At 40.4% G+C, this 24,430-nt stretch overlaps 1 protein-coding gene across 1 annotated transcript in view; it reads right to left on the bottom strand.

The window, feature by feature from the left end:
* Positions 1 to 24,430, bottom strand: part of LOC103896776 — a 47,489-nt gene that overhangs the window by 12,691 nt on the left and 10,368 nt on the right. The window contains exons 5-14 of the mRNA XM_009276682.2: positions 18,907 to 18,957; positions 16,823 to 16,900; positions 14,683 to 14,760; positions 11,490 to 11,626; positions 10,805 to 10,924; positions 10,363 to 10,393; positions 4,287 to 4,308; positions 3,772 to 3,796; positions 2,823 to 2,861; positions 1,306 to 1,407 (exon numbers count right to left, since the gene is read on the bottom strand). Coding sequence (XP_009274957.1) covers positions 1,306 to 1,407; positions 2,823 to 2,861; positions 3,772 to 3,796; positions 4,287 to 4,308; positions 10,363 to 10,393; positions 10,805 to 10,924; positions 11,490 to 11,626; positions 14,683 to 14,760; positions 16,823 to 16,900; positions 18,907 to 18,957 — 683 coding nt within the window. The remainder of the gene's footprint in view (positions 1 to 1,305; positions 1,408 to 2,822; positions 2,862 to 3,771; positions 3,797 to 4,286; positions 4,309 to 10,362; positions 10,394 to 10,804; positions 10,925 to 11,489; positions 11,627 to 14,682; positions 14,761 to 16,822; positions 16,901 to 18,906; positions 18,958 to 24,430) is intronic.

Below are 24,430 nucleotides of genomic sequence, written 5' to 3' on the forward strand. Positions count from 1 at the left end.
AATCAGAGGGCTGGAGCACCTCTCGTATGAAGACAGGCTGAGAGAGTTGGGTTGTTCAGCCTGGAGAAAAGAAGGCTCTGGGGAGACCTTATAGCAGCCTTCCAGTACCTGAAAGGGGCCTACAAGAAAGCTGGAGAAGGACTTTTTACAAGGGCATGTAGTGATAGGACAAGGGTAATGGCTTTAAACTGAAAGAGGGTAGATTTAGATGAGATATAAGGAAGAAATTCTTCACTATGAGGGTGGTGAGGCACTGGAACAGGTTGCCCAGAGAAGTTACGGATGCCCCATCCCTGGAAGTGTTCAAGGCCAGGTTGGACAGGGCTTTGAGCAACCTGGTCTAGTGGAAGGTGTCCCTGCCCGTGGCAGGGGGGTTGGAACTAGATGATCTTTAAGGTCCCTTCTAACCCAAACCGTTCTATGATTCTATGATATGCAAAACCTGTCTCAAGCTGGGGAATGCAGAATGGAAGGCTCAGCTACTGCCTGAGATTAAGTTATGACAACAATTTTTAACTAGCTCATGAGAACTGTATTACATTCAAATGCATGACATTTTGAAAGTGTAGCTCTCAAAAAGGTGGTGGTGGCATCTGGACAAAGACAGTTACCATAGCTCAGCTGACATGGAATATATTATCAATGCCTAAGAAACCAGTCTGAAATATCTTTCAGAAAAACAGGTGCTGAATTTTGTGAACCAGTAGCTGCCAGAGGTGATGAGTCATTTTTGTACAGATTCTGGTCCTTCTTCAGACCCTTTTTTCTATGCATATTCAGCTTTTATGCAAAAAAGCTATGGAGGTTTGTAAGGGCCAACAGAAAGACAGGAACTTCTTATCTACCTTAGTCTTAACAGATTAAAGCTCTCAAGTGGGAGCAGAGCTACAAGTCACCAGTAAGAAAGACTTATCCACACGCCCACAAAAGAAAGAAGTGACACATTTGGGTAGCACTTAAAACTTGATCAATCTTAGAAGAAAAGCTATCACGCAAGGGACTAGCTGCAAAGGAAGCATGACAACCAGACATCATGAAGCAAAATGGTGCCCGAAACAGGGGGAGAACACATGCAAAAGAAAACCAAAACAGATGGAAGATGATGGAAAACTAACAGAAATGTGCCACGCAATTAATGTATTTGGTACTTAGAAATTGTAAAAAAAATTGAAGTATATTTAACTGGGGGTTTTTGACCTATGCCTGAACTGTTACAGTTTGGCGTAACAGGTGTTAAGCCAATGAATTCAACAACTCCTTTCCTCCCAGTGGTAAAACAGCTCTGGTCAAGATTAAGTTACTTACTGCTGCTTTTTTTTCACAAAAGGCCTTCAAAGCTTCTGTGAGTTCCTGTGTAATATGAACAACAAGTGTTGCTTCTGAGTCTGAGGTGATGTGAAAAGTCTCCTGTTGAAAAACATGGTTAGAATTGGTCATTAGGATGCCGAAGAGTCATATACACAAACAGATCAAAGTTATATTTTGATTTTGGTATAACCAAGTTTATACTATTAGTTGATATATGACATATATAATATACATATACACACACGCGTGTATGAAAAAATAAAAATGTGAACATAATTATGGCCTGGTTAAGAGGTAAAACACAACCCTGGATGTCTGTGCCACTCCCATACTGTCAATCATGAACATTTCGTTGCAGATGGAGAAGGGCACAAGTCCTAAATTTATGTTGTCTGTGTAGAAAATTGAATAAAAAGTAAGCTTCAGCACGATCAAATGCCTTTGATTCCCCCATTTTAGCAATAAAAAGATGAACGTTTCCATTATAATTTTCCTGTGTGTAATTTTGGGAATAAGAGATATCAAAAGATATTGATATAATTCTATAAAGTGCAGAACAATTACGGCTATCTGTCTTTTTAATGTCCAAAGAGACTGATTAGTAAGTATATAAAGTTATAAGTGATTACAGTAAGTTAAAAGAATATAGGCAGTCTGCCGTAAGAAATAGCTGTGATTCCTGTAGATAAAAATCAATTAAGCGTCTGCCAAGCATTTTTGGTAGTTTACTGATTATACCCAGACTTGCTTTTTGTCTACCTCTTCCTAAAGTCACAAGTAACCACAGCTTAAAAGAAAAAAAAGAAGAAAAATTGAAAGAGAAACAAAATCTCTTCAGCTGGTAATGAAGCACATCTCAAAACATTCTACTTGTGATTTCAGTGTATAAACACAATTCAGACTCAAATTAAATTTTGTAATTGCCTTACGTACAGAACCTGACTTTCATGGAGTAAAACGGCAAATATAAATGGTCAGGTATTTTCACAACATAAATCCAAAAGACAAACCGAGGCTTGCTATGCCACTGCTAACAGCAACTGAACTGATAAAACTTCCCCACTCCAACACCAGCAGCTGTGCTCTAGTATCACCCAGTCTCACTTGGCTGTCCAGTTCTGCAGCAGCAGCACTAGCCACACCACCACAGGCAGCAAGACCGGACTGCCTCCTCTCATTCAGCATTATCAACAATCCCATTAGCTATGGGCAGCCAACAGCACTTGAGCAACATCAGTGCTGCTAACACTGCTTGTCAGCGTGGCTCCTCAGCACAGGGAAGAATGATCCAGAGAACAGGGAGAGAGCTCACATTTAATCCAGCAAGTTGTTCTGAGCTGACATTATGCTACAGCTGCACCAGCTTTTCAAAGAGCAGAGTCCATTAAAATAGAACTTAGAAATTAATGCTGTGGTCAAATGAGTTTGATCAGTAATCAGAGGTTCCTTCACAATATTCATTGCATCATACTGGTGAAACTGCATGACACATCACAATTATTTTACATACATACCAAGAACTCTAGAGCCTTCTGTTTCCGAACAGGATCATTCTGTGGGATTGTAGAACGGGGAAGAAAAATTAAAAGACTGAATACTACAGTATTTGTTGCATCATCTTCTACAAAAAAGACCTTTTAATCTTTTATCCAACAACAAAAGTCAATGCAAAGAAAAGACAGTAATTTTAGGTCACAGTCATAAACATATAATGTTAGGGCCTCAACAGCAATTAGGTAGCAGCTACTACAAATGCAACTGCATTACTTCCAATACCGGGAAGAACACATTTCACATCTAAGCTACATACCTACAAGAGCTATCTTTCCCAGGCTTTCCTCACTCAGGTCCAACCTCATGGTTAAAAAAAGTGAAGGGCCCACCTGCATCTAGCATAGTACCTGACCAGCCTCAGGCCTAAAAGAGCAAGACATCACCACAGAATACATCAGATTACAAAATAATCTCTGCCACTAAGATAAAAATGAGGCAGTTCTCAGTGTTTGTGCCCAGTGCTATTCAGGACAGACACTTGGGAGATCACTTTGGGTTTCACCTTTGAGTTAGAAAAAAGGATTGTACATCTTTAGATATATCGTAAAATTTAAACCAAATCTTCAGTACAGAATACCTTTGATCTGAAGAGGGGCAAAACAGAGAAGTGCAGACTGCAGCACAGGTTGGGAGACCTGGCCTGCAGACACTGGGTCTGAGACTCTCAGTGACTTTGAACAGGAATTATGAGAGCTAAGGTGGATGAGCATCCTGACGTACAGTATTCATTTTCCTTCTGCTGTGATGAACACAAAACTCTGGTCATTAGGTCAGTTATTTTGCTTCTGGAATGATATTAATAAAATGGCAAATGAAGCCAAAGAACAAAAGTTTTTCAGAAAAATTAAAAGCAAGCATAAGGTAACTGCTACAACATAAGACACTTGCAGAATTACTACCTCTACATACCTCACGCTTATAATCATCTTCCCACCTTAAAAAGAAAGAAATGAAAATATTAAGATGCATTCTAAAGATTACTAAGAAGTCAGGTTTACTCATAGTAACTAGAATCAAAATATTTCAATTTCCAAATTTACCAATTTAACTTACCAATACAGGATATCTTTTTCTATGGCATATCTACAATACTGTATTTGTTAAAGGTCCTTATTCTGAGTGACTCTCAAAGAGATCATGTGTGTGAGTACATCAGATTGCTATTGAACTGCATAACCACTGTAGTATTTCAAAAGCCATAGCTAGTTACAAACTGAATAGCAAATTTTATTTCAGGTTATTTCCTCACGGACAGAAAGGAACAATTTACACAAGAGGAAGAAGTACAGTGGAAAGACAATATAAAATATTTTCCCCTTACGTGACAACGCTTGTTACAGAAAAGAAGATCTATGTAATAAGTAAAGAGACCTCAAAAAAAACCCAACTCTCTTTTGATTCCCCTGTGGGGGTTGTATTCTCACCTTGCTTTCTTCTTTGATGGGGCTAGAAAATTAAAAAGAATTATTAGCAACATGATAGGGTTTCCACTGTATTACTGCAATAAAAGCATTACACAAACAGAACAGTTACTGGCCCTAAAGTGGCTGCAGTTTTTTTAAAGGGCAGGATTCAGCAGCCAAAATCTAGGCGTATACGGCCATTTTAGAAACCAACAGGCATCCTTGATGAAAGGACTATGGGAGTCTTGTGCCCTAACAGCTTTGCAGGGTACCCTACAGCATCTATGTTCAGGCAACTGAATTCCACACAAGAAGTCAGTGTGGACTGAACTGAGGTCAGCACGCCTCCTCTATGCAAAAAGTGAAAAGGTTTTTGTATTTTTTTCTGTGAACCTACCAGTGTACCTCAACGTTGCACTTATTCTAGGTCAGTCTCCAACAAGAAGTTATGAAGATTAGAATGTCTAATCATCTCTCTTGCCAGTACAGTGTATAAGCATGAGGAAGGAGGGAAAGCTCAGTAAAACAAGGTAGTCTGTTTAAGACAGTAGCTATGCTTCAGAGAATCAGCTAATGCATGGTACATAACTTATCACTTCTTAAGTATTTATTAGCACAGGTGTTCCAGGATAAGCAGCAGGATAAGTAATAATTCTCAGGACAAATGACATCTTTGCCCCTACAATATGAGGCTGAAAGACTCGTGTTACTGTTTTAACCACCTGATGTTGAACACATACTGATGAGTTGCAACAAGAAGTTGCACTGTAGGTCCCAAAGTTTTCCAAATGTCAGGAGAGAAAAGGACTGCCACCATTTCACAGAAGATATCCAATGAAGTAAGAATCATGGAAACGTAGGATTGGAGAGACCTCTGCAGGTAGAATCACGGAATCATAAAAAAGTTTAGGTTGGAGGGGACCTCTGGAGGTCATCTAGTCCAGCCTGAGAGGTAAGAGAAAAGTACCACAGAGGTGGTAAGTAACAGAAACCAAACAATTAACTGTAAGATGAGGACAATGACAATTAAAATAATTTTCCTTGAATTATTCAACCTGTGCTGTTTTTCCAGTAAGCCTCCAAAATCCACCATTTGAAAAGAAGATGGGTGGAGACAAGGAGTGCTACTCAGTGGTTGGATACTTCACCCTACTCAAGCTAGTAACTGAAGTTCTGCTCACTTTGACAATGATTAGCCTCAAGATTAGATCAGGCTGCTTAAGCCCAAGTCCAGTTGAGTTTTCTAAGTCTTCAAGAATGGCAATTTCCCACCTCTTTGGGCAGGCAATTTCAGTGCTTGACTACTCACTGTGCAGAACCTTCTGAATGTTCAATCAGCATTTCCTTTATTGCAGCCCGTGAATGTTGCCATGTTCTTTCCCTGCGCACCTTCTTGAAGTCTGGCTCCTTCTCTGTAGCCATGTTTTAGGTAGTGGAAGACAGCAATTAGATCCCTTCCCTAGCTGCTGCCTTCCGCAAGGTAATCAAATCCAGGTCCCTAAAGTTGTCCTCCACATCATATGCTCTAGTCTCCTTGTGATCTTTTGTAGTTGGTGAGTCCTCTGCTGACTCTTTCCAGTTCACCAAAATTTCTCCTGTACACAGGACACAGTATTCCAGAAGCAGCTTAATGAGTCCTGAACAGAAGGGAATAAGCATTTCCCTCAACCTGCTGGCTACACTTTTGCTAATGCAGTCCAATATGCTGTTAGCCTTCGTTACATCAAGAGTGCATCGCTAATTCATGTTCATACCGTTGTATATCAAAACCTGCAGGTTCGTAAGATTTGCTCCCTAGCCCAATAGTATCCAGTCTGTATCCAGCAGGGTGTTGCTCCATCCCAGGTGTAAGACTTCACATGTACCTTTGCTGAACTTCAGGAGGTTTCTGACAACCCATTTCACCAGCTTGTTGAGATCCCTCTGAATGGCAGTCTTGCTCTACCACATACCAGGCATTCCCCCAATTTGACGTTATCTGCAAATTTGACAATGGTGTATTCTATCCCATTATGCCGGTCACTAAAGAACATGCTAAACAGTGCTGGCCCCAGGAGAAACCACCGAGGAATGCCACTAGTAACTGGCCAACACACTTAAAATTGCTGACAACTACTCTTTGAGCCCAACAGTTCAGCCACCTTTTATCTACCCTGTAGACTTACCTTATCTCCTCAGTTTGGTGGCAAGTATAACATGGGAGACTGTGCTGAAAGCTTTGCTAAAGTTAAAATGACATCCATCCTCCTTCCCCTGTCCACAGAGCCAACCCATGTCACTGCAAAACGCAATCAGGCTGGTCGAACCCAGTTTGTCCTTGGTAAATCCACATTGGCTATTCCCAGTCACCTTCTTGACCTTCACACACCAGTAAATGATGTCCATGAGGACTTGCCCCATAATTTTTTACAAGGTCTGGGACAGCCTGTAGCCACGTTTTAATTTTGAAGATAACCACATTTGGTTTTTTTCAGATCCCCAAGGAATTCCTCTGATCACCATGACCTTTCAAAGACTTTAGAGAGCAAACAGCTCCCTCAACACCAGAAGCATCCCTTTTTGTCTTATGGCCTTGTACATGCTTAATTTGCTCTTCCCTAAACTGAACCTTCTCTACAGTGGGTAATGCCATTCTCCCCTAAACTTTACAATTACACACAAAGATCTGAGAGCAGACCTTCTCAGTAAAGACCAAGGCGAGGAAAGCTACAAATATCTCAGCCTCTTCCACATCCTTCATCACCAGGCTACTTGCTCAGCAGGGGGACCACATCTTCTTTTGCTGCTGTCATACCTGCAGAAGCCTTCCTGTTGCCCTTCATATTCCTTTCACCTCCAGGCAAGCTTTGCCTTCTTAATTTCACCCCAAATACATCTGCAATTCTTATACGTTTCTTCTTGGCAGCCTGCCTCTGCTTCTGTTCTCTGTATGCTTCCTTGTAGCATTTAAGATCAGCTAGGAGTTCCCTGTTCAAACACACTAGCCACCTGCTATGCCTGCCCATATTCTTGGACAGCAGAATGGATCATTTCTGCTCTTTGAGGAGGTTCTCCTTGAAGACCGATTAGCTCTTTTGGGCTTCTTTTCCTTTCAAAGCAGCCTCTCAAGGGATCCTGACTACCAGTTTTCTGAAGAAGCTGAAGTCTGTTCTCCTGAAGACCAACAGAATTAGTCTGATACGTAACTTCCTCATTCCCCAAAGGGTTTTAACCTGTATCATCTCATGATCACTCCAACTAAGGCTGCCATTGATCATCACATTCCTGACTCTTCTTCTCTGCAAAACACTTCCTCTTGTTGACTCATCCAGCACCTGCATGAAAAACTGGCCTTGACTCACTTTTCGATTGTTTGCAACTTGCCATGCTGCTTTTCCAGCAAAAGTCAGTCCACCCAAGAAAACTGGGACCTGCATTTGGGAGATTTCTTCCCATTATGTAAAGACAGCCTTGATACAGACTGCCTGTTCAAGAGGGACAGACATCTACCATGATGTTGTTCTTGTTGGCCTTCCCCCTAGTCCTGACCCATAAGATCTCAACAACCACCAGCCATGGCTCTATAAAGAAAAGGTGCTCTTGCATCCAGCAAAACTCCTACTGTCATCTGCTATGCCATCTTTCATAAGGAGCCCATATCCGTCCATTACAGCACTCCAGTCGTACAAGCTATTGCACTACATCTCTGCAATTCTGATGATGTCATAGCTCTGTGACCACACAGTGACTTCCAGTTCCACCATCTAGTCCAACCTCCCACTTGAAGTAGGACTACTGCCAACATAAGATTCTAGTTTTGCATAGCCAGGTCTTGAAAATCTCCAAGGATGAAGAGTTCACTCCCTATGGATAACCTGTTCCAGTGCTATACAACCCTCTAGGAAAGAAGTTTTTCCTGAGTTCAGCCTCTCAAACTGCCATCTGTGGCTGCCATCTCTTGTTACATTGCCTGCAATTACCAACAACTTTGCCTTTGTCATCTTTGTAGCAGTCTACTGCTTGAAGGGCAGTTACAAGATCACCCCTTACCCTCCTCTTTCCCATTCTAAACAAGCCCGGCTCCCTCTAACCCTCATCCTAGGTACATGCTCTTGACCCCTGAGAATCTTCATAATCCTCTGCTGGATCCTCTCCAATTTCTCCATCTTTCCCTTGAACTAGAAGGAACAAAACTAGACACAGCATTCCAAGTTGGTCTTACCAGTATCAAATAGTAGGGGATAAGACTGTTCTTCAATCTGCTGCCTGTGCTCCTCCTGAAGTATCACAATATGAGCTTTGCCTTATGTGAAATGAGAGCGTTCTCTTGGCTCATATTCAGCTTGGCATCCACCATAACCATCAAGTCCTTTTTAGCAAGACTGATCAGTCTGTCACTTCCCATCCTGTACTGATGCACGGAGTTATCACTTCCCCACTGAAGATACAGAGAAGCTTCTCCAGGTATCTGCTATAACTTCAAGGAAGCAATAATTCAATCTGAAAAGCCTGGTCCAAAATATAGCAAAGTAAATCTCTGGACTTATTTCCAGTTTGCTGTTGTACTCTGCAGCAGCATTAAGAGTAGTTTTTAGAAAGGAAAAAAAAAAATGACACAGGCAGAATTCAGAGACTAAATTAGACTAGAACTTCATAGGTTATACTACCACACTGTGCTTATACATGGTGTCATAAGACCTTCAAGCTCAACTCCCTACTTTGAGTAACTGATTATAGGAATTACCTTAATAAGATAGTATTTTTAATCTGAAGCCCAAGACAAAATACAGATAATCTCTCTTCTTTAGAGAATAAAGAAACACTGTAATTTTTTCCTTTAAGAAAAGTAACAAATCAATCACTTCAAGGCCTCTCATACATACATGTGTGTGTGCATATATATAAAAGAATACATAACTTTATCTTAGTTTTGCATATGAACTTTGCAGCAGCCAAAATTTGGTGTTAATGTCCGTTTTGCCACTTGCAAAGTAGTACATGCCACCAAATGGCCTTCCTTAATCATATCCTCAAACTCACTCTCGCTGTCAGAAGACAATTGTCATTCTCTGCCAATATGATCTAGTCTAAAGACACACAGCTGCTAAACCAGTAAGCATGATTTTCTTCTAAATAACTAGAGTATTTTTATTTTGGAATTCACTTGATATTGCCCTTACCACCTAACCAGAGCAAAACTTAATACTGAGTGACACAACACTTTTGCAGCTAACTTCACTCTTGTCTGTTCCTCCAGTTCTTCATATCCTGTAGGACTGGGTGGGATCACTCTTTCTGATGTTCCAGTTTGATATCTGAGCATGTCTTCCGGTTCTACAGAAGTCAGTAAGTGTTGATGTCAATTTACTCTGAACTGAGAATTACTGAGCTAGATTACTGGGTCACATTCCCTCTTCTTCACAAGAGAGGCAAACGGAGCTCAAAAAGGGTCTCTGCCACCTTGTTCTGCAGGCCAACATTAAAAGGTACAATCCACAGAAGCCACCAATGATCAATCCAAAAAAACCCACTGCTACGGTAGTCACCTACAGCAGGATTCACACTGACAAACTCTGTTGATCTATGTAACCTTCACCCATTTCAATCAAACCTACCTTCCCACTGATATTAATACTAGGGTCAAAAGGTAGCAAGTAGGAATTTCTTCAGGTTGGCATCATTAAGTATCAACAGCACATTTACAGTAACAAAAGACATAACTCAAACATACTGTATGAGGGAAGATGCTGGTTTTATGTTTTAGGGTTTGGTTTCCATTGCTTGTTCCAATGGACTTGCTAAAGAACTGTAACTTCCACTTTTACCAGTGATTCAGCGTGTATGTCATTTGATGACTGAAATGAGCTTTAACAGCTTATTCAGAGAAACCCACCAGAACCAAGTAGTTAAAAAATTACTAAGAAACACTGCAAGTCTGGCAATTCCCTTCTTCCCTCATTTCAAATTCACAAAAACTGGAAAATCTCTGAAAACATTTTGTGCTATTGCAAGTTGAATGTTTTATATCAGTCAAACCCTCTGAGCCAACTACTAATTCAAATTAGGCTAAATATCAATTATGTCAAATCTAGTATATTCAGGTAATTCATAGACTTACGTGAGGTACTTGGTCTTATGTAACCTTCAATCTAGGAATAGAAATAGTTTAATAATGGATTTTCTGATTAAAATTTCTTAACAACAGTCTCTACTGCAGCTGCCTTTAGAAACAGAACAAGTACTTTTATTTATCCCAGAACAGTGTAGCCCATAATTTTATAGATATATAAACTTGTAAATATAAATGATATTTGAGAGAATACATTTGAGAAAATTTAAGTTGTGAAAATTAAAAACCATTGAAGTAAATAAATAAAATTTCCCCAGATTTTTTAGGGCAACTTTAAGTTAAGCCTTAGTTCAATTGAATACCACACTTCATAGAAACACACAGAAATTTAACAAGCTTTGTCAGCAGTACTTTTAAAGTTTACTAGGTCAAACATAAATGCACTGATAAAAGACACATTACCGGATACTTTACATTTACTTCCAATTACCTTATACATTTTTAATCCTTCAGTCTTCTCCAGCTCTCCTGCTATCCGTCTGAGAAATGAGACTTTGCATTCTTTTACATCTGTTGTCTTTCTCTTCATTTTATCTGGAAATTCTTTAGACTGTTGACAAAAACAGCTTGAAATGGTCAATATCAAAATTCATCACAATACTAAAAAATTGGCACATTTCACCTTTTGGACAAGCTTCCAAAAGACTGGTAAACATCATTTTGAACATTACGAGCTAGTCTCTTCTCTGTAACACAACTAATTAAATTTTAATGTTAAAGTTGCTTAAGTAGTCTTCAAAATAAAAAACTGATACCATGCAAAGCTTGCTACCAAAAGGTAACATGCTCTGTACCACACCCAGCAATGCTATGGGCATGCTGAGGAATAAGGAAGAACCACAATGTTCTAGGAACCTGATCCTGGAGGCAATCAAAACACTTAGGAACAGACTTTGAGCAGATATGGACACGCACCTCTGGATCACACTTCCTCAATAGCTCACAGCTTCATAGCTATTCATGTTGATCTGACCCATGAAGAGTCAACCATACAAGTATTAGCAATTTATCATATGGGTATTTAAACTTCAAACTTGATGTAAGTATTTATAGAAAAGAAATAAAAGGGGAGTATCATAATGAAATTGTGATCAACACGCATCAAAATTACTCACAATGTATGCTCTTCTGTGTTTATATCCGCTAAGATGTTCTATCATAGGTGCCATCTCTGTATTAAACCCACACAGCTTGCACTCATAATGCGGCTCTTTTCTTCCTTCAAATCTGATTTCAACCACGTGTTCTAAACCTGTAAAAGCAAGAGTTACAAATATCTGTATTTTAGTATAGACTACTATAAACAAATGTATTCTCTTCAATGTTGCTCACTAAAAGCCAAAATTAATAAATAAAAGTATTCCATTTTCAGAATTTCAACAATTCTTCAGGATCACTTCAACACTTCTTTGGACTTATTACCCACATCAATTAAATGTCTCCCTTTACAATGCTTTATTCTGAAAGGAAAAACACTGTCTATGGCAGATTTGCAAGCCCACCAAAATAAAATATTTCATGCACCTTTTTTCCTGCCTGGGAGTTTTTTAAGAAACTGAAAAGGAGCCTTCCATTCAATACAGTCATGTAAGAGAATTCACGGAGAAGTGCATATAAAAAAGAGAATGAGGATAGGAAATGCCACGCAAAGGTCTAGATTGAAAAACTGCATTTAAACTACTTAGTCAAACATAATTTGGTCAGTGTCCGAGTAGCACAAAGCACGTGTAGAAAAGACAATAATCACTTCACAAAACTGAGTTCTTCATAATCTAAAAATTTTCCACAAACTTTTAAGAATTACAGGAAGGAAAATGGGATTTTTTTTCATTTTTCCTAGAAATGACTGAAAGACTATGCCTTAGAAGTATTCAGAAATTTCCAAGTTTGAGGCTTATACCTAGCATGAAAAATTTTACTCGGAACAGCTTAAATGCAACAAGATTATAAGCAGCTCAAAACAAACAGGAAAAACCTGCAGCTGTTCCCTATTATCATAATTTCCAATACTGCGTATTTGTGATGGGTTGACCCCAGCCAGCAGCCAAGCACCACACAGCTGCTTGCTCACTCACAGACACACCCCTCAGCAGGATGGGGAGAAAACTGGAAGAGCAAAAGTAAGAAAACTCATGGGGTAAGATAAAGACAGTTTAACAGGTGAAGGAAAGAGGGGAAAAAAGCAAAAAAAACCCCATGTGAAAACCAGTCACTCGGCTCCCCACAAGCAGGCCAATACCCAGCCAGTTGATGGACAGCCAGCCACCTTGGAAGCCAAACACTGCCCGCCCCCCCCCAGCCCCCGCCTTTTTCTTCCTTTACTTCAGCTGTGATTGTTGAGCATGACATTATGTAGTACAGAATATCCTTTTGGCCAGTTTGGGTCGACTGTCCTGGCTGTGTCCCCTCCCAGTCTCTCACCCACCCCCAGCCTACTCAAGGGGTGAGGGGTGGGGACCCTGAGTGGAAAAAAAGACAGTCTTGATTCTGTGCACTGCTCAGCAACAGCCAAAACACTGGTGTGTTATCAACACTGTTTTAGTCACAAATCCAAAACATACAGGCTTCTATGAAGAAATTAAACTCCATCTCAGACCCACTACAGTATTATACTACTAAATCTTAACTCTGAAAAAAAAAACCTATCACCAAATGAAATGAGTATACAAGAAAGTGACATTCTGCTATCCACCTTTTTCTGTAAAAATGCTTATAATAATAAATCGCTATGCTTTTTAATATTAATACTGTATGTAGAGTAACAGCAAGCCAATTCACTAAACAGAGAAATTCTCTGCTAATATGAGGAAATTTGCTACTTGGCTCTTTGTCAGGGAACATATTTCTCTAGGCCACCAGCACATACTAGGAACACTAAGGCCACTTTCAAGTAGCAATACTTATCCTCTCCTAAGGGTTGCCTAATCTAGCAATTAGAAAGAAAGAAAACCTTAAAATCATTCTCATTACTTTTAGTATTCCCAAAGACAGTGAGGAAAAATATCTCACTAGACAGAAACACCTGTATATCCCACCAAATGGAAAACCACAAAGAATCACCAGATGACAAGTCACCAGTGGCATGAAGTCTAGTTGGAGGCCAGTAGCTAGCGGTGTACCCCAGGAGTCAATACTGGCTCTAGTCCTGTTGAACATCTTCATTAATGATCTGGATGATGGGGCAGAGCATACGCTCAGCAACTTTGTTGATGATGCAAAACTGGGAGGGAAGGTCGATACACCAGAGGGTTGTGCTGCCATCCAGAGGGACCTTGACAGGCTGGACAGTTGGGCTGAAAGCAACCTCATGCAGTTTAACAACAGTAAGTGCAAATTCCTGCACCTGGGGAGGAACAAGCCCAGGTACCAGTACATGCTGGGGGCTGACCAGCTGGAAAGCAGATTGGCAGGAAAGGACCTGGGTGGACACCAAGTTGAAGATGAGCCAGCAATGGGCCCTTGTGGCAAAGAAGACTAATGGTATCCTAGGCTGCACAAGAAGGAGTGTTGCCAGCTGGCTGAAGGAGATGATCCACCCTCAGCACCAGTAGGGCCACGCCTGGAGTGCTGTGTCCAGTTCTGGGCTTCCCAGTACAAGAGACATGGACATACGAAGGGCCATGAAGATCATGAAGGCACTGGAGCATCTCTCCTATGAGGAGAGGCTGAGAGAGCTGGGACTGTTTAGCCTGGGGAATAGAAGGCCAAGAGGGGATCTCATCAGCGTGTATAAATACCTGAAGGGAGGGGGCAAAGAAGAGGGAGCCAGGCTCTTTTCAGTGGTGCCCAATGACAGGACAAGAGTCAATGGGCACAAACTGAAACACAGGAGATGCTGCCAGAACATCAGGAAACACCTTTGACTGTGAGGGTGACCAAGCACTGGCACAGGTTTCCCTGAGAGGTCATGGAGTCTCCCACCTTGAAGATAATCAAAAGCCGTCTGGACGTGGTCCTGGGCAACCTCTTCTGGGTGACCCTGCTTGAGCAGGGGCTTAAGACCAGATGACCTCCAGAGGTCCCTTCCAACCTCAACCATTCTGTGATCTGTGAAAAGCTTCTTTACTAAGATGGCTCCTTCAGGAAAATGTTGTCTAACAATTTACGTGTATAAAAAAGGTGGCCTTTATAGTACTTAGTGTAATAAGCTAAATTTTAAAAGGTTTAAGAGATAAGACGTATCTTACAAATTATTCAATACATTTACAGGAAATAAAACAATATCTAAAATTCCACCTTTTATTTCAAAACAAAAGCCATTTGGTCACAAATTCAAAGACATACCATTTAGAAAACAAAATAACATACCAACTAGAGGTTCTTCTCTTTTGGGATCATTCATAAAATCCTTCAGACAGGTTATGTCCTTTGTGAGTCCTCTCTTCACTAAAGTAAAAAATATACACATAAAGAGGTATTACACATTAGACAGTTTGCACGTAATTTCTATGATCTTAAAGGAGTTTCTAATGGAGACTTAAGGGGGACAAAATTAATTTTCACTCTGAAATGCATAAGGAAAATGGGAAAGACCTCAGTCACTCACACAAAGACTCCAACACTCTCTGTTTTCCATAACAATTTTACACGCAAGGAATTAATGTCTTCAAGAAGAGAATCAAATAAGCAAAATAGACCTTCTAACACAATCCAATTTACTGATGAAAGATACCGAGTTCACATTCATAGCATGCCCCAGTCCATGTCAGTTCTCATTAAAAAAAAAAAAAAGAAAAAAAAAAAAAAAGCAAAAAATCTGCAGCTCCCACATAAAATCAGCCCTTTCTTCTCAAAACTAGTGCTTGCTCTACAGCGCTGGGGAAGAGCAGCAGTTGCCGCTGGAACATGGAGGGATTCTGACTGCAGCCTTAGAGAAAATTGGGAGATATCTGGGGAATAATCTGAGGCAGATCAGCTGCAGGTGTGGTGCATGGCCGGAGCCAGGAAAGGCCCTGGGGAGGGAGACTGGGAGGAAAGGTTGGGTTTGGACAAGGTCCTTGCAGGGAGGACTGGGACCTGCCAGGGTGGGACCAGGCCTGCAAGTCAGAAGAGGATGTTAAGTTTAGGAGCCAGATGAAGGGATGGAGTCAACAAGAGGTGAAATAAAGGAATATAAGCAGACAGAGAGGTGAAGACCCATTTTAGAAAGGGAAGGGATGATTCTGTGCACCAGTTCATGCACTCTAAGTGGGTCGGATGCAACCAGACCCTGGATTCATGCTAGGGGTCTCGAGCAGAATTTGCGTGGTGAATGCAAAATTAAGATATCAATACTGGCTCTAGTCCTGTTGAACATCTTCATTAATGATCTGGATGATGGGGCAGAGCATACGCTCAGCAACTTTGTTGATGATGCAAAACTGGGAGGGAAGGTCGATACACCAGAGGGTTGTGCTGCCATCCAGAGGGACCTTGACAGGCTGGACAGTTGGGCTGAAAGCAACCTCATGCAGTTTAACAACAGTAAGTGCAAATTCCTGCACCTGGGGAGGAACAAGCCCAGGTACCAGTACATGCTGGGGGCTGACCAGCTGGAAAGCAGATTGGCAGGAAAGGACCTGGGTGGACACCAAGTTGAAGATGAGCCAGCAATGGGCCCTTGTGGCAAAGAAGACTAATGGTATCCTAGGCTGCACAAGAAGGAGTGTTGCCAGCTGGCTGAAGGAGATGATCCACCCTCAGCACCAGTAGGGCCACGCCTGGAGTGCTGTGTCCAGTTCTGGGCTTCCCAGTACAAGAGACATGGACATACGAAGGGCCATGAAGATCATGAAGGCACTGGAGCATCTCTCCTATGAGGAGAGGCTGAGAGAGCTGGGACTGTTTAGCCTGGGGAATAGAAGGCCAAGAGGGGATCTCATCAGCGTGTATAAATACCTGAAGGGAGGGGGCAAAGAAGAGGGAGCCAGGCTCTTTTCAGTGGTGCCCAATGACAGGACAAGAGTCAATGGGCACAAACTGAAACACAGGAGATTCTGCCAGAACATCAGGAAACACCTTTGACTGTGAGGGTGACCAAGCACTGGCACAGGTTTCCCTGAGAGGTCATGGAGTCTCCCACCTTGAAGATAATCAAAAGCCGTCTGGACGTGGTCCTGGGCAACCTCTTCTGGGTGACCCTGCTTGAGCAGGGGCTTAAGACCAGATGACCTCCAGAGGTCCCTTCCAACCTCAACCATTCTGTGATCTGTGAAAAGCTTCTTTACTAAGATGGCTCCTTCAGGAAAATGTTGTCTAACAATTTACGTGTATAAAAAAGGTGGCCTTTATAGTACTTAGTGTAATAAGCTAAATTTTAAAAGGTTTAAGAGATAAGACGTATCTTACAAATTATTCAATACATTTACAGGAAATAAAACAATATCTAAAATTCCACCTTTTATTTCAAAACAAAAGCCATTTGGTCACAAATTCAAAGACATACCATTTAGAAAACAAAATAACATACCAACTAGAGGTTCTTCTCTTTTGGGATCATTCATAAAATCCTTCAGACAGGTTATGTCCTTTGTGAGTCCTCTCTTCACTAAAGTAAAAAATATACACATAAAGAGGTATTACACATTAGACAGTTTGCACGTAATTTCTATGATCTTAAAGGAGTTTCTAATGGAGACTTAAGGGGGACAAAATTAATTTTCACTCTGAAATGCATAAGGAAAATGGGAAAGACCTCAGTCACTCACACAAAGACTCCAACACTCTCTGTTTTCCATAACAATTTTACACGCAAGGAATTAATGTCTTCAAGAAGAGAACCAAATAAGCAAAATAGACCTTCTAACACAATCCAATTTACTGATGAAAGATACCGAGTTCACATTCATAGCATGCCCCAGTCCATGTCAGTTCTCATTAAAAAAAAAAAAAAGAAAAAAAAAAAAAGCCAAGCCACCAACCTCCTCCTTCCCCTAAAACCCTAACACTCATATAGCATACTGAGACTGCTTGTTTGGAGTCTGAAGTTCAAGAATCATATTGCCTTAAGTCTAAGAAAGAACACATAATCTTCACTAATACAGCAAACACCTCCTGTACTCTGGGCAGACCAGAAGCTGCGCAACCACAGGTAGTATGTTCCTGAGTCTGAACTAGCAGTGTTTCCATCAGGGCTGTATCTCGCTCCTCACTGAGTTTTAGCTTGGTTTTTGCACTGCCTAGAACACTTGTATTAAAGTATTCCTGGTCAACTCGGAGCACCAGCAAAGTTCAGCTAAATGTATCTGCAAAACAATCTCGAAGAGGTATTAAGGGTATTCACATGTTGGCCATTATAAAAGAGCATGCTGAAGTGTTAAAATACGTATTTTTAATCTGAGAAAAAAATGTGCAGAAATAGAATGCATCTTCTTAATTACATACAGCTGTATTTTTACTGTCTGATTAATTTCATAAGAGTCATAAACACTGCTAGTTTCTTCAAATTGGAGCAAACAAGTAGAAATACCACAAGCACTGAACAGTATGTTACTGTATTCTTTCCCCCTAGTATGCCAGGTTATGGTTTAAAAAAAAAAACAAAAACACCCACAAAACTTCAGAAGGATAGGGAATTCTGTGCTTGTTCCTAAATATTCACTCCATTAGGAATATGCTTGTGCTGCCATCAAGTCAAACTCCAGGGCTGCACACAGAAAAAAAATCACAAAGTTCCAGCATTAATTTATATGGAAAACCTCTTGTAATTTTGTTGTGGTAGAAAATACCTGATGGGACACCTCCTGTCATGGGAACAGTGTGGCCCATTCCCACCAAAACTTCACAGTCTTGTTAAAAGCTTTTTCTGTTGTTTTGTTTTTTTTGTCTGAGGTGACATGCAGCAGTAGCATAGCGTGACAGAGGTGACATGTAACAAGTTGGTGCCACGTAATAAGTCTCCATAGAAAGATTTTTACCAACACTTAAATGTATTATGCAGTTCTTGTGCATCTGTGTGTCTGTGCAGTAGCTCTCAGTGTGAGCTGCCCGTTCCCAAGCTGACAGTGGGGTCTTTTGGGCTTAATATGGAAAGATCCATGCAGAAAAAAGTTAAAGGTCTCTACAAGGTAATGGCCACCTTCTTCTTGCTTCCTAACATACAACTAAATATTCTTGTCTTAATATCATCTTGATAATAAACAACCCATACTGTTCTTGGTTTATATGCTTTTGTTTTGTCCAACTTTCACTGTATCGTACGTGTACACACATGCGTGCTGCAAAATTTTCTGTTGAAAACTTCACCAGCTAAAAACACATTAGCGAGATTCATTGATACCAGATGTTATCAGCTAATCAGGAAGAAAGAAACTATAAAGTCTCAAGTTTGAAAGTCTTTCTGTGAAAATACTCGTAGCTTCATATTCTCCTAGGATCTTTCCTTACATAAATTAACCAGTGCACAAATGAAAAGACAATGGTTCAAATGTTTGGTAACTTGCATTGCTTCTTCCTAAACCATAACCAACCACCTGCTTTGGTCATCATTAAAACAAACCCACCGATTCCAAAGTTGCATCTGAAAAGGACATTAGCTCATTTATATTCAGCTACCTGGTCTCTGTGTTTCATACTTCATCGGAGTTCGGACTGGAGCTGGAGGACCTAGGATAATAGTTTGACAGTCAGACTACTTCTTCTCACTTGCTTTTATTAAGTACCTAGCAGACCATCCAAACAAGTTAGAGAATTGAAGTTATCTTCATTTTACAGTTTAATATAGGCTCAGCAATAGCAGTATTCCATCTTGCTACGCTTTCCTTTTGTAACTTTACTGCTTTAAGTAAGAAAAAGTCTTCATTTCCACTCCCCTTCCCCACCAACACCATATACCAAACCCATGAATGTCACAGAAGCATAGAGTATTCAATTCTTCTTTGATTTTTAAGTGCTTTTCATATTGCCTAGTTATTTCAATTATTTCAACTATTCAGTATTCTGCATGACAGTCAATCTGTGTTACAGGTACCTGACAAAAAACTTCTGGTCTAAACATTTAGAGACTAAACACAGTCCCAGAGACAATACGTAAAGTCATTAAACTGCATACAGACTAGCATCTTCTTTTACATAGGCTTCTGTATGTATTTTTAATCACTCAGAGCTTTGGAGTGAATTTTTAGATGTGCTTTTGTAAAGGTACTTCCACTCCCTTCCTTTGGAACTTCTTTCCCCTGCCCCCTCTTCCCTCAAATCCATAAAGACACACAACAAGTGCACTTCAATGATGTTCTCAGTATTTTTTAAGTTGCAGCATTCAAGATTAAAACAAGATGACACACCAGTACTCATTTACTGGAAAAAATGAAAGATTAAGTTAAACTATGTATTTGCCCATGTAATTCCTATTTTTGAAGTGAAGAAGTTTTCCATAGTCATGGCAAATACAACATGTTGTATACATCAACGGTTTTCTCCTCCTCCTGCACAAGATAGGCAGTTAGATACATATCAAAGCTGTAACTCAAATCAGAGTTGTAAACATTTTGCAAACAACTCTGCAATATTAACATAAGGGAGGGGTACGAGAAAGCATATCTCCCTTGATTTCTTACAATAAATTATCCACGTTTTTCAGTAAAAAGCTTCAAAGTTTCTGGTCGCATGAACAAAAGAAGATCTCCAGGTACTCTGCAAGTACGAAAATTACTTAATTTCAGAGTTGCTCAGTTAGTGCCTGAAGCCCAAGTTAGATTCCAGGTCCAGCATCTGCAGACTGACAATGTGGCCAAATGCTAAGTGACACAAATAGGCACCCGTGAAATATTTTTAGTGCTTTATTTTCTGTTTACTTCTAGGAACAAATTGTATTTGCAGAGAATTGCGCCAGCTCCAGGTACTGCAAGTACGAAAATTACTTAATTTCAGAGTTGCTCAGTTAGTGCCTGAAGCCCAAGTTAGATTCCAGGTCCAGCATCTGCAGACTGACAATGTGGCCAAATGCTAAGTGACACAAATAGGCACCCGTGAAATATTTTTAGTGCTTTATTTTCTGTTTACTTCTAGGAACAAATTGTATTTGCAGAGAATTGCGCCAGAAGCAGTTCACAGTGCAGTCTGCCTTAACATGGTTGAAGTTTACAGATATGGTCAAGTTAAAAATCAAGTTGTAGCTACTACTATCACCAAAGGTAGCAGTTTGGGGGTTTGAGTTGGTTTTGTTTGTTTGTTTTTAAAAGGATGCATTTAGCAAATATTATCATTGCTGCCTACAAAAGTTTAACAAAAGCAATTATGATCTTGAAGACACTCTTCCATTCAGCGACAGCAGGTTTCCAGGCTAGCATTTAATTCACGTTTACTAGCCACATGGCTTTGTAATGCTATTAATAATGTAAGTTATATTTCTTAAGCATCTCAAAACCAAAACACAACAGTATTTTCCCTTAAAGCATATCAGACTGACCAATGAGCTGAAAATCAGCTGGGCTACCAGGCTCAAAGGGCAACGATCAACAGCCCAGCCTCTTGGTGTTCAGTAAGCACCAGAGTACCCCGAAGACTGATTCCAGGGCCCACAACGATTAACGTCATCATTAACAATCTGGTTGAGGATACATAGAACACCCTCGGCAAATTCACAGACAACAGTAATTTAGGGGATACAACTGATGTCATAGCTTCAGGTGAGCAGGACCTTCAGAACATTAAGGGTTAAAGAAACCTTAAGAAACGTAATAGAAGTGTAGAGTCCTGCATCTGAAATAATCCCATTCCTGAGCACAGGCTGGGATCTGGCTGACTGAGCAGCTGCACTGTCAAAAAGAACCGCAGAGTTGTGATGAATTCTAAGCTGAATATTGGCCAAAAGCTTGTCTCCCATAAACTAGGCAAACACCATATTGAGATACTGCACAGGCAGCATACTTCAGAATATCTTATCCTCCATTATTTGGGACTTGTGAGGCTGTCTAGTTCCATCCTTCTCCAGTTCAAGTGGCATGTGGAGAAACCAGAGACGGTCCAGCGCAAGGGCTACCAAGAGAAACAACACAGGGCAAGTAACTTATGAGAACAGGTTTGGGAGCTGGACTTGTTTAGTCTGGTAAAGTGGAAGCTAAGAGGAGATCTAATAGCATGGATACCTGAACAGCAGCTACAAAGATGAGTCAAACCCTTTGGGGACGTGACAACAGCATAACAAGTAGCAGCCAGAAGTAGTTGCTTAGGAGGCACAGATTAGATGTTAGGATAAAATTCTTCTTTAAGACAGGGGAGCAACTACAGACTGATTAAACACAGGTAGCAGACTCTCTACCCTTGGAGATGTTCAAGGCTTCAGTAAGCAAGTGATGATCCAGCATTGGCAGTAGTCCTGCTTCAATCAGGAAGTTAGGAAATCACCTAATCAGTCTCAGGAAATCCCTTCCAACTAATGATTTTATTTAGTAAGGGATATTTTCCAGATACTAGTTATCTATATGAACAAAAAAATCCCTTTCAATATTCAATGACACGGTGGAGAACATGTTTCTTTGTTCTCCACCTTTTACATCTATATGTCATGCACGTATACTATTTTTATAGATTTTACTTCTATACTTGTAATGCACACACCATCCTAATGACTGCCAGAAATAAAACAGCTATGTTTCAAAACTTAAGGACAGTTTCAGACATTGTCAATTCAGTTACTCAGCTGCAACAAAGAGGTACTGGACTCAGCATTGCAGATTCGTTTTTGAATACAAGAGGTGAAGTGCACAAAGACTCCATATTCCATTGGATGGGGGAACTCCCCAAGAGAGAGGTGGTAAGGGAGTTGGAGTAGTGTTCAATCTTAGTACTTCTGTTGTTATGGTTTCTGAAACATTTTCTCTTCTAGTCTGTAACTCAGAAAAGATCTGCCAGGTTTCCTTTCTTTGAAAATGTAGCAGTAGTTTTACACCCCAAAACCTTATCCATACTAATCAATGCCTGGCAGACACTGAGCATGGAGGGACATGTTAAAATAAATAAATTTATCTTATATCATAAAGCTGAAATGCTGATCAAGATACTGATAAGGTTGTCATTAGTGAACCCAAGGCAGAATACATGACATTTGTGCTTTCACTGGAGGAAGAACTTGTAGTCAGTGCTGTTAAATAAATGCAGCTTATCTTCAGATCTGATTCCTCCCCTTGACTCCATGCTTTACAGAATGACCATAATGAAGCTTTCTTTACTCATGGTGCTACTTAAAGGTTTTAAGTTGAAGAATGTAGATGCAGGTTGCCAGATCCAGCAACTAAACACCCACAACATCCCTTATTACACTTTTCAATACTTTTCATTTGTATCATTGTAAGAGAAGTACTGCAAGCTAACTCTGCATCTTCCTGTAATGCAAGAAAAATTCCACAGGCTGTGCAAAAAAAATCCATTAATCCATTCTTCTTTGTGCCAAATTAACTTCACCAATAAAGCTAGGCAGCCCAGAAATGGCTTTAATAGGGCTCACTCTCTATACTGTGCCTTCCTACCTGAGCTGCCTTGTTTGAGTAGTAAACCACTGGATTTTGCTATTGCCCAGGGAACATTTGCCAACATGTATATTGGCATTCCCCCATCCTTTAACACCTCTTGCTTAAAGCAGTAAGTTTTCCAAACTTCTGTCTGCTTTGGCCAAAAAGTCCCAGGAAAGACAGCAATATTCAGTCTCCTCCCCTCCTTATCCCTGAACACATATGTGCAACTGCCTCCACTAGAGCTGAAAGAAGTCTTCCGTCTGTCCAATTATATCATTGTACAAAGAAATCACATGACTGAAATTGATATACTTAACTGAGCTTTGATTTAACTCCCTTGGTAAAACCCTAGAACATCAGCATCTTCTCTTCCCACATCTTCCATTAAGCTGCTCTCCTCTGAACTGCTGGACAGCAGGCAAAAAACCCACCCCAGATATCCAATTCTGTCATTACCACAAAAATAAGTTACAGAAAGTGGTACTCCTCCAAACACAATCATCTGGAAACAGATGCATTTCCTGACTTAACTGACTTCAAAGTCAACAAGATTGTACAGTTAAACAGTCAGGTTACTCATGCTCATCACTTCTGGATTATGAACAGTTACTTTTTATGAGTTCAGAGAGGATACTGTACAAGGCATGCCCCATTTGAAAACACTCAGAATCCAAACAATTTGTCTTTTTTAATTTTGGTTTACAAATGATAGCAGCATTGGTGGTGTTCTCCTGCTGACAACGGAACTTTTTTTTTTTAATTCTGCAGCAAGGAAGAAATTGCAGATGTTGGTGTAAAACATTTTAAATATGTCAGACCTCATCTTCTGAAGTACCTGTTCTTCTTTATACAGTGTACATTTCAGATACTTGTCAGGTTTTGTCCCACGTGATTTCCAAGAAAACTCATCCTTCACTTTCACAACATCCATACGTTTTTGTTCCTGGCTCTTTGAACTCCAGCTCTGTGAACATGCTGCCGTATTTCACTCTCACTGAAGTATTTGATAACATGAACGTTAGAACAAGAGTGCAGATCCAGCAGCAATAACAGGAGCATCTCATTAATTTATATCCTGAAATAATACCAGACTCATACTTTACATACTGCACCTATTTTAAGAATACGCATACTTTCCATGCTTATTCACAAGACTTTACTACTTAACTCCACAAATGCAGTATAATTTTTGTTCATGCTTACTATATATGTCTGCAAACTGTAAAAAAAATCATCAATTATTTAAAATGAAAAGACAAAGGCCAAGCAAATTCAGAATTTATTCTTGTATCTCAGTGACAGAGTACAATGAATTTCCTGGATCCCCTGGCTCTTGAGGGAGAGTTATTTGTATGTTAATATGTCCATGGGAGAGTTTCGAGAAGTTCTGCATGTATGAGATTCAACAAGGCCAAGTGCCGGGTCCTGCACTTCGGCCACAACAACCCCATGCAACGCTACAGGCTTGGGGAAGAGTGGCTGCAAAGCTGCCCTGCAGAAAAGGACCTGGGGGTGTTGGTCGACAGGCAGCTAAATATGAGCCGGCAGTGTGCCCAGGTGGCCAAGAAGGCCAATGGCATCCTGGCCTGTATCAGAAATCGCGTGGCCAGCAGGAGTAGGGAAGTGAT

This window comes from Aptenodytes forsteri, unplaced genomic scaffold (assembly GCF_000699145.1).
Source record: "Aptenodytes forsteri isolate BGI_AS27 unplaced genomic scaffold, ASM69914v1 Scaffold97, whole genome shotgun sequence".
In the NCBI taxonomy this organism is placed as follows: Eukaryota; Metazoa; Chordata; class Aves; order Sphenisciformes; family Spheniscidae; genus Aptenodytes; species Aptenodytes forsteri.